Here is a 14,746-nt window from a genome sequence, read left to right as displayed (position 1 = left end):
ACGAAGTAAAAGTTTACTAGAGACTAAAGTAAATATTTAGAGAATGATCCATTTAAACTTTATTGAAATTATTTATGAGAATTATTATTACACAAATAAATCTAACAAATTTTTGGGTATGGACCATTAACATAATAAGAGTTTACACATACTAATATAAATTATTATTATTCAAAACACACTACAAATATGTAAGATATGTTTTGTTGTGTGTGTAAAACTTTTATAGCATCAGTGCATGATTCTCAAATTTTGGATTCAGTTTCTCGCGCCAAATTTTCTTTTGACATTGAATGTAACATTCCACAAATTATTTGTTCTTGCAGTCTTCCAAGCATGAATTCACGATCAGATTAACACCACGAGCATCTGTAAAATAGTCCGTTATTTTAGGAAATGCCATGAATTGATGAAATGACAACTTATTAGTATATTTTGATAACAATGAATAGTAAAATAGATAAAAGTATAAGTGTGAATACCAGTATTGTCGTTAATAGACTTGGAAATGGCACAACTAGTTGCACAATCATAAGCGCTTTTTGATGTTACATCAAGACATGTGTATCCACAAGCAGCAAAACAAGCTACAAATGATTGTATTTCCCCGAGCAATTTACTACATTGAAAACCGCATTTGCCAAGACAAATGATTTCACTTATTGAAATGTGAGGTGATGATGAAGGTGGAGGAGAATCATCAGCATTGGAGACAACTAGCATCATCATCATGAAAATTGAAACAAACGTTTTAATTTCACACATTGTCATGACGTTTCTCTGTATAAATCTTGATATTCAGATTGTATTAAACTTGATTCCACGATGAATGTTGAAAACAAAATCCTTAATTTATAAGCATATAGTAATAAATGCACATTAATTGATAATTTGACTCCATAAATAAATTGCATATAAGTCCGAAAAGACTTGTTGACTTTCTGTCCCGAAACAAATTAATTTTCTTCTAAAACCATAAGAAAAAAAATTATCTTATCAGGAATGTGACAAATATTATTAAATCTTTTTAGTTTGGAAATATATTAAAATTGATTAAGAGAATGGCTTAATATTATATCCCATAAAGGTAAGGATCTAAAAAGTAATAATTTTTTGTCATACTTGTTTAAGACAGCTAAGAAAACAAAAGGATGGTTCGAAAATATGAAATGAATTAAAATTTAAAATTATCCAATGTATTGGTTTAAAAAGTACCGAAGAATAGATAGGCCAATTGATAGTATAGCAATATTATAGTAATCTAAAGCTCTGACGGTCATTCGATACTACAACAACTTTCTACTTTAGACGACTAACAAACAATGTGTATATATTCTTCAACATTCCAATGTTAACTTTTACTAGGAAATATCATCCCAAATAAAGATGGTCTTAAACTCGATATTATATAAAATAATAAAAACTTCACTGATGTATCTCGTCCATTTCTAGGTCCAAAGCCTAGAATAATATTTTATTTTCGTTATACGTTAACATGCAATCACAACATTTGTATTATTGTGTAGTAATAATTATACATACTTATACATGAATATAATATGAAATTATGGCCGAATTAATATATGTATCAAGAATGGCATAAGAGAGTTTAAGCATGATTGTTCGGGTAGCAATGAACTAAGAAAGGGAATGAATGTAGAGCCTCAATGAAGTTGTCGAGAACTAGAATGTTAAGCATGAGTCCTAAGTATGTTAAGACGTGAAGTGATTAGTGTATTCTCTTCGCACATGAACTAGAATGACCATGCAAGCATGTTAAGCCGTGAATAGATAAGGTAATCTCTTCACTATGAATCGGAATGTCTGTGTAGGTAGTTTACCGCTTAACGGGTAGATCACAGACCTGTGGTAAACGAGCAAGCATGTATAGGTTTAACCCTTCATGTATGTATGACCAAGACTATGATGTATGTGTAGTTTACCGTTAATCAGATCGTTTACGTATCCATGGTAAATGAGTATGTAAGATGCAGGTGTCGTGTCTTTCCGTTATCCACGCCAAGGGGGATACGAGAGGTTCTCCAAGGGGAACGGGATACGCTCCACAAGGTAGGCCCGCACGTCACTGAGGGAGTCTGATGTGCCTTAGCTAGGTTTTCATCGGTCATGTATGGGATTGTACTCGGGGTTACTCCACCCGGGGCTCTCCGTAAAATGAATTAGATGATATGTTTGTTCAACGCTAACATCTATGTATGAATGATTATGATTATGATATGATGTTAGACATGTACAAGCTTATGAGATAGAGCAAGTTATGAATGTAATACCTATGACGATCTTAGGTTTCCTTAATCGTCTGGTTTAGGATCATGTCATGTATATGCATGTGAAGTCTTGATGCGATTAGCGATCTTGAGTTAGCGGTCTTAGGTTCCCTTGACCGCCATGACACGTATGATGTAAGCAAGACCTATATGACAAGTAAGATGAACCTACGACGGATCTAGTATGCATGACCGTCTAGGAAAGCATGACCACACATGTATAATCAACTGTCAGGTTGTATTGTAGACACGTGGTGACCATAGGTTTCCCCCGAGGTTACCTATAGCCTAGGATTAGGTAGAACTCACTGAGACATTATGTCTCATACCAATCCTTATTTGTTTCAAATAAGCAGGATGATGTATGCAAGCTTGTAGCCAGATGGATATTTCAGCAAGTGCTCGTTCGTACCCGTTGCAGGATGTCATGGACTTTTAAGGATGTTTTTACTATGTATAGACGAGTTGTACTGTAATGTTGTTTGTAAGAACGTGATTTGTTGTAAATATTATTCATTTGAAGTTTTATTGTTGTAAGTTTTAATGTATCCAATACTAAAGATAATGCACATACTAAACTTTCTAGATATGTTTAGTGTGGATGTTACATATGTTATTATTAGTTTTTTGGATTATTTTTATTTCATTTTTTAAAATGTGACATTTATTATAGGACGGAAGGTGTACCAACATAAATTTAAGTGAGGGTGAGGTTATTCCCCTTTTTCATGGTTATTGGCGTGATTCAACACATTAACTTCATTATTCTATTAGTTACCATTTTTCTGTTTAAAATATGCAAGTATGTTCAATTTATATTATGTTACAAAGATCAAGAATAATGGATCAAACTCTTGATGGTTCAAATCTCGTCCCGAATTCACTTATATAACCGAATAACTCTAAATTGTTAGGGGGGCTTCCCCAAGGAATCGGGTTGTTAAAAAAATCTATTAAATATAAAATCTACAACATCTAATGGTCTAAAGATCGTGTTTATAGCGAATAAAATCATCTGTAATAATATAGAATATGAAAGTCCACGTTCACGAAGTAAAATTTTACTAGAGACAAAAGTAAATATTTAGAGAATGATCCATTTAAACTTTATTGAAATTATTTATGAGAATTATTATTACACAAATAAATCTAACAAATTTTTGGGTACGAACCATTAACATAATAAGAGTTTACACATACTAATAAAAAAAATTATTATTCAAAACACACTACTAATATGTAAGATATGTTTTGTTGTGTGTGTAAAACTTTTATAGCATCAGTGCATGATTCTCAAATTTTGGATTCAGACATTGAATGTTACATTCCACAAATTATTTGTTCTTGCAGTCTTCCAAGCATGAATTCACGATCAGATTAACACCACGAGCATCTGTAAAATAGTCCGTTATTTTAGGAAATGCCATGAATTGATGAAATGACAACTTATTAGTATATTTTGATAACAATGAATAGTAAAATAGATAAAAGTATAAGTGTGAATACCAGTATTGTCGTTAATAGACTTGGAAATGGCACAACTAATTGCACAATCATAAGCACTTTTTGATGTTACATCAACCCTAGCTTCCACTTCATTCTTGATCCATAGTTTTCCAACAAACCCATGCTTAAATCCATGCTTCTACTTGTTTCTTACTTGCTAAGCCATCTATTGCCTGAATTTGGAAGGCTTTGATGACTTCTTTGAGGGAGGATGGGGGCGGTCTATAGAGAGGGGGAGAGAAAACTCTTTACCAAAAACCTAGAGAGAGAAGGAAAATGGGAAATGAGGTATTTTGGTGTCAAAACCATATAAATATCTCTTTTCGCGCAATTACCATAAATCCCTTGCTTCAAACGTGTTTAATACGACACTGATACATGAGTCCATACTTATCTGATATCACATAGTAATATTTTCCGTCGTACTTAACATTTTTCCATCATGCTCGCTTTCCATGAACATTAGTCCTCCGATACATTTGTCTGATGAAAATTCCATTACATAAATAGCGGGATATTACACTAGGTATGTAGTTTTATAGCAAAATCCAAAGAGATTGTGTTTCATTAAAATCCACTTTTGAGTTAAAATATCATAAACTCGTCATCCATGACACATTTCATCTAATAACATATTTGTGAAAGAAAAAAAGTTGAAATTGTTCATTCCATCATATTTCAAACACAAATTTAGTCCTAATTAGAAACCAAACACATTCCTATTTATTTTTACAATGATCAATCTTTTCTTTTTATTTGTCAAATGCTCAAGTTTTTCTAGTTCATAATAAGAATGAATGATCTTTATGTAAGCTTGTTGAGGTTGAAAAAATTCATCAACTAAGTTTGTTGAGGCTAGTAGAGTTCATGTTGTAAGATCAAGAGTGATCTAATGTAAAAGTTCATGTAGTGAAAATTCTTTGAGAAGTATAGTGAAAATCTCGCAGTTACAAGAAGTATAGGTTTCCAGATTTTTTGAACTAGGATACTTCTTATGCACGATCTTTATAACTTTACTCTTGTCTTTAAGCATACACAATATACATGACACTCAAACTTTATTACTATTGTTTAAGAATATTATTTTACTGAATGGATTTCAGAACATTCTATAAAATTGTTTTGATTTTCAAGTTCATATTTGAGAAATGTAGTTTAGGTCAAGGATAAAATTTAAAAGGGTAACGACTCAAATCCTCTTTATTAAGACTATTATTTCTACTTTAAATTTAATATATTACGGTTAAAACTTTCTATGTATGGATTAATACCAAAACAAAAAAAATCCCAAACTAAATTTATTTTTGCATTCATGGAAGGGTTTTGATACTCACTTGGACCAAAGAGGGTTATATGTTTTTTGAGCAAACAAAGAAGGATAGGATAGTATCAAGGAATGATAATTGATTCAATTTAGATTGGTACCAAAAAAACTAGTGTTGTCAAAATTGACTAGGCCAGGTATGTCGACCTGATTGAACCTTATTTTCGCATCGACTGCGAAAAAATTAAAAAATGCCAAAGAACAAGAGCATATGTTTGCCGCAAACCAATTTTTCGAAATAATATTTGAGCCATTTTTTCTTAATGGACTTTAAGTAGGCCCATCTTCACTTTAAAAGGAAATGTCCTATTAGAAAAATCACTTTATTTTCATTAATAGATAAATAAAACATTTGAAAAATTATGATTTTTTTTGAAGAAAAAAAAAAGATGGACCAGTTCTTATTATGTTTACTAAATTTTATACTGAAAACAAAAATTTGCAATTCCCACACACTTTTTCAAGCTTATATTCATATATAATTCTCCTCTCGTTCAACAATAATGATCTCATTTAGCCATTTTACACGTATCAGGAAATGTTGATATATGAGAAAAAGTGAATGATTACTTTACTAAATTCTCTATATTAGTAATTTTTTAAAATTGATTATTATAATTTTAAAGTATAAAAATAAGTTGAGAATGAAGTACAATTAGTTAATTAGTGGGTATAATTGAAAAAAAACAATTATTCACACTTGACATGTTCATATAATTGCGGGACATATGACATGGTTTTTCACAATTGTTTTAAAAATAAATTGTGAACCAGTGTCATTTCTTGATGGTGGCTACTGATTTCCGATATAGGACCTTTTTGGGGTTCCTATTTTGTTGATAGTTAGAGTTAGTTATTCACAGTGCGGTATAAATTTCAAAACAGACTCAAAGTCACATATGTGAATTTCTTAGTGTTGTTGTTATAACAACAAGCACTTCATTGTGTTCAGTTCAGAGATGTAATTATATAGCTTGATTTATCCTTGTTGTATTTAGGGACAACGAAACCTCAATAGGCAATTTCTTCGGTAGACATAGCAGTTGAAACGTCTTAAAATTGTTGTTTTTCGAGTTCAGAAACGTACCTTTTAATAAAATCAAAATCACCACCGAAGATATTACCGGGTTGAGTCTTCTTGACGTCCTACCGGGTTGAGTCACGACCAGGTCGCCTTCTTTAAGACGTTTCACGGCATTACCCGATTTTGTGCAAGGTAGACTAACAACCGTGCGCCTCCAGGATAAAAAAAAGTCCAGTTCACCTGTTTGATTAAGTACTACACCGTAAATAATCGTTCGAGAAATAACACCCTCAAATATGGTACTATGACCACACTTTAATACTGAAACCAATATGGTATTGTTACCACTCTATTATGGTGTTGAGACCCACTCAAATATGGTGTTAACAACATTCTAATTTTAATTTCTCCAAATATCAATATGGTACTCCAACCACTCAAATATGGTGCTACGACCATTCTAAGATCTAACTTCTCCATGAATAGAAGAAGAATATATATATATATATATATATATATATATATATATATATATATATATATATATATATATATATATATATATATATATATATTTGTTTAAGATCATTCTTATTTTACCGAAAAGGACTATGATCTTAAAATATTATTTATTCTAAATAGACATGAACAATTGAAGGGATTATGCTCTTAAGACCATTCTTATTTCCGAAAGGACAATAAACTGAATAGGGACTATGATCTTAAGAACACTCTTAATTCCGAAGGAGTAGAAAAAAGAGAAGGACTTGTTGACACAAGTCGAAGGAGGGAGAAGAGAAGAAAAGCACAGGAATCATCAACTGTGAATTTCGGTGTGTTGAATGCACTGTGTGAGCTCTCTATTTATAGAGAAAGTTCACAACTAATAAGTGAGAAACTTTGGGAGCAAGTAATTCATATATTAGATCTAGTACAATTCAATACATAAATATATTATTGAGTACAAAAATATATTATTAACTATCAAAATATATTTCAGATCATGCACTAAAATATATTAGATTGTCTATCAAAGTATTTCAGATTGTGTTCCAAAATATTCTAGATTGCGTTCGAAATATTTTAGCAAAACTTGGGGATTAAGAAATCACTTTCTAATAATGATTAAATTAATGATTTAACTTATCATTTCCAAATAATAAAATATATATCAATATATTTATTTTTCTCTAGTGCTTACTTCGTTCACATATAAACACTACTAATGTGTGATCTATCCGATGTGGGGGACTTCCACTTTTTTCAATTCACACTACATTAGTTCTGCCCATTGTAGAAATTTGTGTTTAGTTAATTACTCAATTTTCCACATATTTTCCAACACACTTAAACCACTATAATCGAAACTAAGAATCGTCATTCACTTGTTACAAAGTTAAAGTCATAAAAAACTCTCATTTGATCATACGCAGTCCGCCTTTCTTATTTAGTTTCATGAATTACTACTTTTTTTTCTCTCAAAAAAAAATCAATTACTACTTTTTTAGTGTGTTGATTTAATATTTTTCTCTCAAACTAAATATGGATTTTTATAGCAAGATTCAAGAGATTATGTTTCATCAAAATCCACGTTTGAGTTCCGTTACACATTTCATCTAATAACATGTTTATGAAACAAAAATTATGAATGTGTTAATATCATGATATTCCAAACACAAATTTAGGGCTAATTAAAACTTAAAGGACGATTGAAATGCTGAAGTCATTCTAGTTCATAGTAAGATTAAATTGCAGAATTGGGTCTACTGATTTTACACTTTGGACTAAATGCTTAGTTTATGGAATCTCTGGTGTCACCAGACTGTTAATAAATAACAACGTCCTTGTTTTACACCGTACAAACAAAAACTAAAACAAATTAAAAAGAACATCTCTCGCACCCTTTTTCAATCTCAATTTGTTTACAAACATTCCCCACATTTAAAAACACACAACAAAGAAAGCACAACCTCCTAAACTTCCAACTAAATAATGTTATGTTGTTGATGGCATCAAAGCCTCAAGCACCTCCTTTCTTTTGAATTTTCATTTTGGACAAAAGAAAAAGACTTGAAAGGCTTGAAAATAGTACATAAAAGTGCAAACCCACCAACAACTCATACTAACAGTTCTGTCCAAGCAAAAGCAATTGGACTTCTAACTTGGTGCTGTGCATTGCTCCACAGAATGCTACCAAATCCATTCCTAACCTTAGAAGCATCAGCACCCTTTTTAGACACAAAGGTCACAGTGTACCTTTTCCTTTCCCCTACTTTCTCAAACACAAGCCTAGAAGGCTTCATCGTTATCCCCACGCTAGACGGCACATCAACCACCACATTATAGACAGAACCCGCCTCACCAACATTCGTCACGATCCGCGTGTATCTCACAACCCTCTTGCTCGAAAACACAACTGAGAAAGACGGGTAGTTCAACTGACCAGGATTAGCGAATCTCTTGGTACAATTGACACCGGGACGCTTAACAATGAGTTGGATTTGCTCCGAGTTGTAGTTTAAGGAGCACAAGAAGGTAATGTAATCTTTTGTTGAGGCATCATAAACAAGGCCTGGAGAAAGTGCTTTTTGTGGATTGACATGGCCAGCACCGTGAGCAAGTGGAGTTGAAAAGGATCCATCAGCAGCATCACGAAGTGGAGACTTGGAATTGTCGTGATTATAAGCTGTTGTCATAAGTGCTGATTTAATTGCACTTGGACTCCAAGTTGGATGAGCTGCTTTCAATAGTGCAGCTAACCCACTTATGTGTGGACAAGACATTGAAGTACCTGAATTTTATCACACAACACACAAAAAAAAAATCAAACACTCAACACTTAAATGAAACTACTAAAAATTAGAGTACATCTTAGTTGTAGTCACTGAAGAAAAAATGTGGCCTCTGATGCTTTTGAAGTAAAAATAGTTAACATTTAATCTCAAAAATTAATAAATCAGGACATATTAGTTACTTCTAATAAAATAAATCAGGACATGTATTAGTTACTTCTAATAAATTATGAATTTAATGGAGATAGTACATCTTAGTTACTTATCATAAATTATGAATTTAATGGTGATGTGCCACAAAATTAGGGTTAATCGTCCTATATTATATTGTGATCGTCATGATAGGTGTTAATCGTCCGATATTGAAAGTCATTTAAAACTTTAACGAAAACGTACTAACCCTTTCAGAAGTAGAAGTTTATAGTTCTACTCGTCCTCACAATTGACGCAGTGACTTGATCAAAAAAAATAAAATAAAATTAAGGTGTGTATAAAAATTCAACTTATGTTACTTATTTTTATTTGTCTAACCAACACAAATCAGGTCCACATCTTAACTATAGAAAATGAGATTTCTAATTTAAGGGGCATTTTCAATCTTACTATATTTTGAATTGAATTTAAAGATTTATATGCACTCTCGATGTCATTGAGAATCTATCAATAAAGGGCTGTCATTGTCTTCAAATCTCTTTCCAATAATAATTTTCTAGTTTTCTAGTAATAGTTCAACCATGGTCCATGGACCACATTAAAAGCTACCCAAAAACGGCTCTATAGTCTACACACATTAATTCAAATTTCAAACAAACTCATCAATCAATACAAACTACATAAAAAAAGAAATAAAAATACCTGACATAATGTTGAACTTTGTTTTACGAGTATCTTCATCCAACCCAGAGGGACCAATAGCTTCTGACCAACCAGCTAAAATATTCACACCAGGCCCAATAACATCAGGTTTCAAAATCTCTTTAGTTATCATATTGGGTCCCCTTGAACTAAATGCTGCCACCACAGGTGAAGGTCTAACGTTCAAAACAGTTCCACCAAAACTAAGCACGGCCGTTGGATTAAGATCAGACGATACATACTTTCTAATTTGATCCCCGACGATTCTCCCCACCGCGACAGCCGGTAATAAATGACTATCGGCTACTAATTCCTCCCCGCTCGCGGCGGTGTTTGCTAAAATCATCCCAATTCCACCGGCTTCTTTGACAACTCTCCCCTTCTCCACACGCGCACTTATTCCTCTATCGCAAACAACAACTTTGCCACGAACCATGGCCGGTTCAAGTGAACCGGCCATACAAATGCTCGCGGATTGGTTTGATCCGGTGCCTTTAAAATAAACCAAACTAACCGGTTTATTTCCCATTCCTTTCCCACTGTAAAGTGAAACTCCCGAAAACCGTTTTTTATTACCCAACGTCGCGTAAGCCGGAAAATCACGGTCGAGAGTCCCTGCTCCGACCGTCATAATCCACGGCGCGACGTTGGCTAACGAAGCACGTGTTGGTCCGCTGTTACCAGCGGAAGCCGAAACAAAGATCCCACGTTCCACCGCCGCGAAAGCACCGATCGCAATAGTATCATGAAAATAAGGAGCAGATCCACCACCCAACGAAAGAGAAAGCACATCAACACCATCTTGAATCGCACGATCCATTCCAGCGAGAATATCCGAAGCAAAACAACCATCTTTCCAACAAACCTTATACGCAGCAACACGCGCTTGAGGAGCCATACCCCTCGCCGTTCCCGCAGCATAACCGAGAAAACTCGCATTCCCAACGTGCGCACCCGCGGCGGTGCTCGCCGTGTGGGTCCCATGTCCATCACTATCACGCGGCGAAACAATCTCTCTATCAGCACCTTTACCAGAAGCCATATGAAAGCCTCTGGAGAAGCTTCTAGCACCGATGAGTTTACGGTTACAAACAGAAGAGTTGAAATCTGGTGCATTCTCACACGCGCCACGCCAGCGCGTGGGAATCTCAGGCAAACCAGCATCATTGAAACTCAACGATTCGGGCCATACTCCAGTGTCCAGCACCCCTATGATAACATCGTGTGACGCTTGATCTAACTCTTGTGTACGATGACCTTCCCATAAACCCGTTTGTGTTTCAAGCCCAAGAAACTGTGGAGTTCTTGTTGTGTGAAGATGGTAAAGGGTATCTTCGTAAACTCCCAAAACGTCATCGTTTTGAAGTAATGTATCCGCTTGTTGAGTGTTTAGTTTTGCAGCAAAACCAGTGTAGGCAGTTGTGTATGAATAGAGAAGCGGATCGGAATCGGTTTCGTCTTCGACGTCGTCTGAGTCAAGATTAGATGAATCTGTTGATAATGAAAGTGATTGAAGTGTTGAAGAGTACCAATTATGATGTGTTGGGTAAATTGTAGGGTTATAGTGATTTTTCATGTGGACTATGTAAGTTTTTTTGGATGGTAATGAATAGCATTGTGAAATTAAGGTAAGAAGAAGGAAGATGGAAATAGAAATAGAACCCATAATGTGGGTTCTAAGTTAGGGTTGTATTAAATTGAATTGAATCAATGGTAAGGTTAAATAATGAGAATGAGAAGAAAGGGGGAAGAGAAAAAGAGAGTGGCAGTGAGAGTGTCAGAGGAAATGAGGATTTATAAAGAAAAAGTGTGTTTGGGGTGGGGTTGCTTAATGCGTCTTTTTTGTTTAATTAATGATTAACTTAATTGTTTAATTACGTTTTTGCCATCATTTGGTTTCATGTGGTCGTCGGTGCCGTTACCTGCGCTATGTTTGGTTGATATATTTGACTTCACATTGGCTTTTGCACTTTATATGGAACTATTTCAATTTTTTTTACAGTACTTCAGTTCCAAGAGAATAATAGAACCTGTGATTGTTATTTTAAATTAGATACTTCAAATTCTGTATATTAATTTGCATGTTATGTTTGTTAAAGTTTATTTCGGAATTAAATTAGTAGTGTTTGATTTGGAATTAACTTTGGAGATAATATTTTAGCAAACATATTTTATTTTTTTCTAATTATAACTTTAATTTTTTTGATGGTCGGGTTTTGAACTTCAGAACTTGCATATTGTCCCTACCAACTGAGGTTATCTCACGAGGACAATTATAATTTTAATTAATATTATACTCATCTCTCAATTTAATATATTCTTGTTTGCATTTACGATAATGGTAAATGCACCAATACTTGACAAGTGCACTTAAAACTATTTTTCTCTCTCCTTCACTAATATATTTTTCTTAATAAGTGAGAAATGAGCAAAATGCTCACTTAAATTGGGGCGGAGAGAGTATAAACAAAGGGTCTTGCTAATAAGTGTCCTCAACTTTAGACTATATTACCTTCAACTTTCAATACAAATAATACATATAACAAATAGATAAGAGTAAATTTAAATAATAAAATAAAAGTGTAACAAACACACACTACATGAGTGTATATTTTTATTTTCTTTTATCTTTTAAAAGTTTAACAAATTAGATGAGTATACCCCTAAACAACTTATATGAAAGAATTTTCAAAAATATTTAGTGACCTAAAGACAATTATCTTAGTGGCATTACCTTTAAAAAAAATATTGTTTTTAAGAATTAAGTTATGTCATTTTACACTCATGAGAAGGTATCATCATGGAGACCGCCTGCAGGTAATTTTTTTCGGGTTGATCATATGTTTATTGTGCCACAAAAATTATATGTCTTTTCACGCAAATGTGAGTATAAATTCATACATATATATTCCCTAAAAAAAAAATTCATACATATATAATGTTTATTGTGCAACAAAATTCACAATAATGACTTAGTATTACCTTTAAAAAAAATAGTGACCTAGTATTACATTTGTTTTAAGGTTGAAATGATAGAAATTTATTGTTATTATTTTTTTAGGTTGAAAGACAGAGAAAAAAACATCATGGAGAGTATAGATGGAGCTATCTGGGCTGCGGGGATGAGAAGTGAGGGAGTAGCACTTTGGTGCCATAGCTTTGGTGCCATTGGTGCCATAACTTACATCTCCACCACACACACACATCACACACACATCCCCACACACATCCACACACATCAATGGCCAGGATTTCCCCAATGGCACCAAAACTATGTCATGGAAGTATTTCCCGAAGTGAGGACCAAGAAATTACTCACCTTCCTGTTCTATTGACATCCCTATACCTTGAATTATCTTTACTATATTATTATGTTTTCTTATAAAAAAATGATAACGTACACCATATTTTGCCTTCATGAGAAACAATACTGTTCTATTGACATCCCTACCTTGAATTATCTTTACTATATTATTATGTTTTCTTATAAAAAAAAATGATAACGTACACCATATTTTGCCTTCATGAGAAACAATAAAATGAATGCAAGCAATGTGGCTGAACAGCTGTATCCGCGTAATAAGAATAGAAAAATACCAAAGGGTCCACGAATCCATACCCTTCTTCGTGGATGCTAGAGAGCATGGTATGGGAACTCGTTCATAAGTTATTATTTTACTAAATTTTACATACATACAAATATTGCAATTTAGTATTTCAACCAACTAGTATATCTTCAACTTTGATATGATCATATCATTATATGAGCATGGGTACTGCGAAAAATGCTAAAGACTACTTGTGTTTTGTTCCGGCCTGCTTTTTTCTTGTTTGTTGTGCTTTATCCAATGCCAATAGTGTATCTTCTCTTTGTTTAGATATTTTTCACAAAAATAATTTATATATAGCATAGTAGAATAAAGCATAATGGATTCTCTCAAAAAAAAAGAATAAAGCATAATGAATGAAAGAAATTATTTTATGTTGGGAGTGAATGAACAAAATCATTAGATCTATATAGATGTCAAAAGATGCTGCATTCTTTTCCAAGTGGGGTTTATTCTTCATTACACTGAATTAAGGCTCAAGAGTCATGTCAAAAGGTTTACTAATTTCTTGTACAAAGTACTAGAACACAAATTATATGTTGAACTAAACTGACAAACCTATTGCTCCACGACCAAAGCCGCTTAGCAATAAGCTCAATTAGAGGCTCCCACGTCTCAAGCCTCATTGGATTCGTCTCTACACGTAAAGCAAGGTACTTGAAAGGAATAGACCCTACTTTGTAGCGGAGAAAGCTCCTGGCCAGATCCATAAAGTTTGTGTCCACATTAACAACCATGATATTGATCTTGGTGAAATTAACCCTGAGGCCAAACGCCAAACCAAAACACTGAATGGTGGTTTTTATGGTTCATAGATTTGCCACGGAGGATTCACAACTAGAGATGGGATATAGAAAGTCGATTTGCCCCGACCATGAATCTGAGAACTCTCCCAGCTTCTCTGCCTTACAATAGACGCACTCAGACCCTCAACCCTCCAAAAGAAAAAGGAACGGGACTAAAAGTTCACCCTGCTTGAGGCCTTTTTGAATGTTTATCTCTTATGTTGGGCAACCATTGATCGAAACGAATAGTCTACATGAGAACACACAAGATCGAATCTATGATCTACACTTAACATTGAACCCTAACCTCCAATCATCATATAGTCTAGAAAGCCTCAGTTAACTGAATCTTATATGTTGAAATGTTGGTCTGATGTATCGGGTTATAAACAATTTGTTACTAATAAGTGGTGGTCGGTTGAAGTTCAAGGTTGGAGCAGTTTTGTTTTACAAGAAAAGTTGAAAAAGATAAAAATAGCTTTGAAAGATTGGCATCGTGTTCATGTTCGAAATTTACCAGGTAGAATTCAGGCTCTCAAGGAGCGTGTTGCAGTGTTGGATAAA

The 14,746-nt window shown here is 33.7% G+C and overlaps 1 protein-coding gene and 1 long non-coding RNA gene across 2 annotated transcripts; both read right to left on the bottom strand.

The window, feature by feature from the left end:
- Positions 1-35: 35 nt before the first annotated feature.
- Positions 36-814, bottom strand: LOC146946037 (uncharacterized). The gene is made up of 2 exons (XR_015028213.1): positions 483-814; positions 36-369 (listed from the first exon to the last, which is right to left on the bottom strand). It is a non-coding gene; the product is annotated as an uncharacterized LOC146946037 (long non-coding RNA).
- A 7,124-nt stretch (positions 815-7,938) lies between these two features.
- LOC146946036 (subtilisin-like protease SBT1.8) lies at positions 7,939-11,559 on the bottom strand. Its single transcript, XM_085744280.1, has 2 exons — positions 9,790-11,559; positions 7,939-8,933 (listed from the first exon to the last, which is right to left on the bottom strand). The coding sequence occupies exons 1-2, from the start codon at positions 11,453-11,455 to the stop codon at positions 8,260-8,262; spliced, it is 2,340 nt and encodes a 779-aa protein (XP_085600406.1). The 5' UTR covers positions 11,456-11,559; the 3' UTR covers positions 7,939-8,259.
- Between the last annotated feature and the right edge of the window lie 3,187 nt (positions 11,560-14,746).

This window comes from Medicago sativa, chromosome 2 (assembly GCF_051527215.1).
Source record: "Medicago sativa cultivar Bolivia chromosome 2, Bolivia_mono, whole genome shotgun sequence".
NCBI classification, from domain to species: domain Eukaryota; kingdom Viridiplantae; phylum Streptophyta; class Magnoliopsida; order Fabales; family Fabaceae; genus Medicago; species Medicago sativa.
Note: the sequence above shows the minus strand (reverse complement) of the source record. Positions and strands in the feature narration are given on the sequence as shown.

What these genes read in the sequence shown, in the direction of transcription:
- LOC146946036 (XM_085744280.1), bottom strand. Translation starts at nt 11,455, where the DNA reads ATGGGTTCTATTTCTATTTCCATCTTCCTTCTTCTTACCTTAATTTCA. An exon ending in AAAGTTCAACATTATGTCAG is followed by an intron (nt 8,934 to 9,789) that starts GTATTTTTATTT and finishes GATAAAATTCAG; the next exon opens with GTACTTCAATGTCTTGTCCA.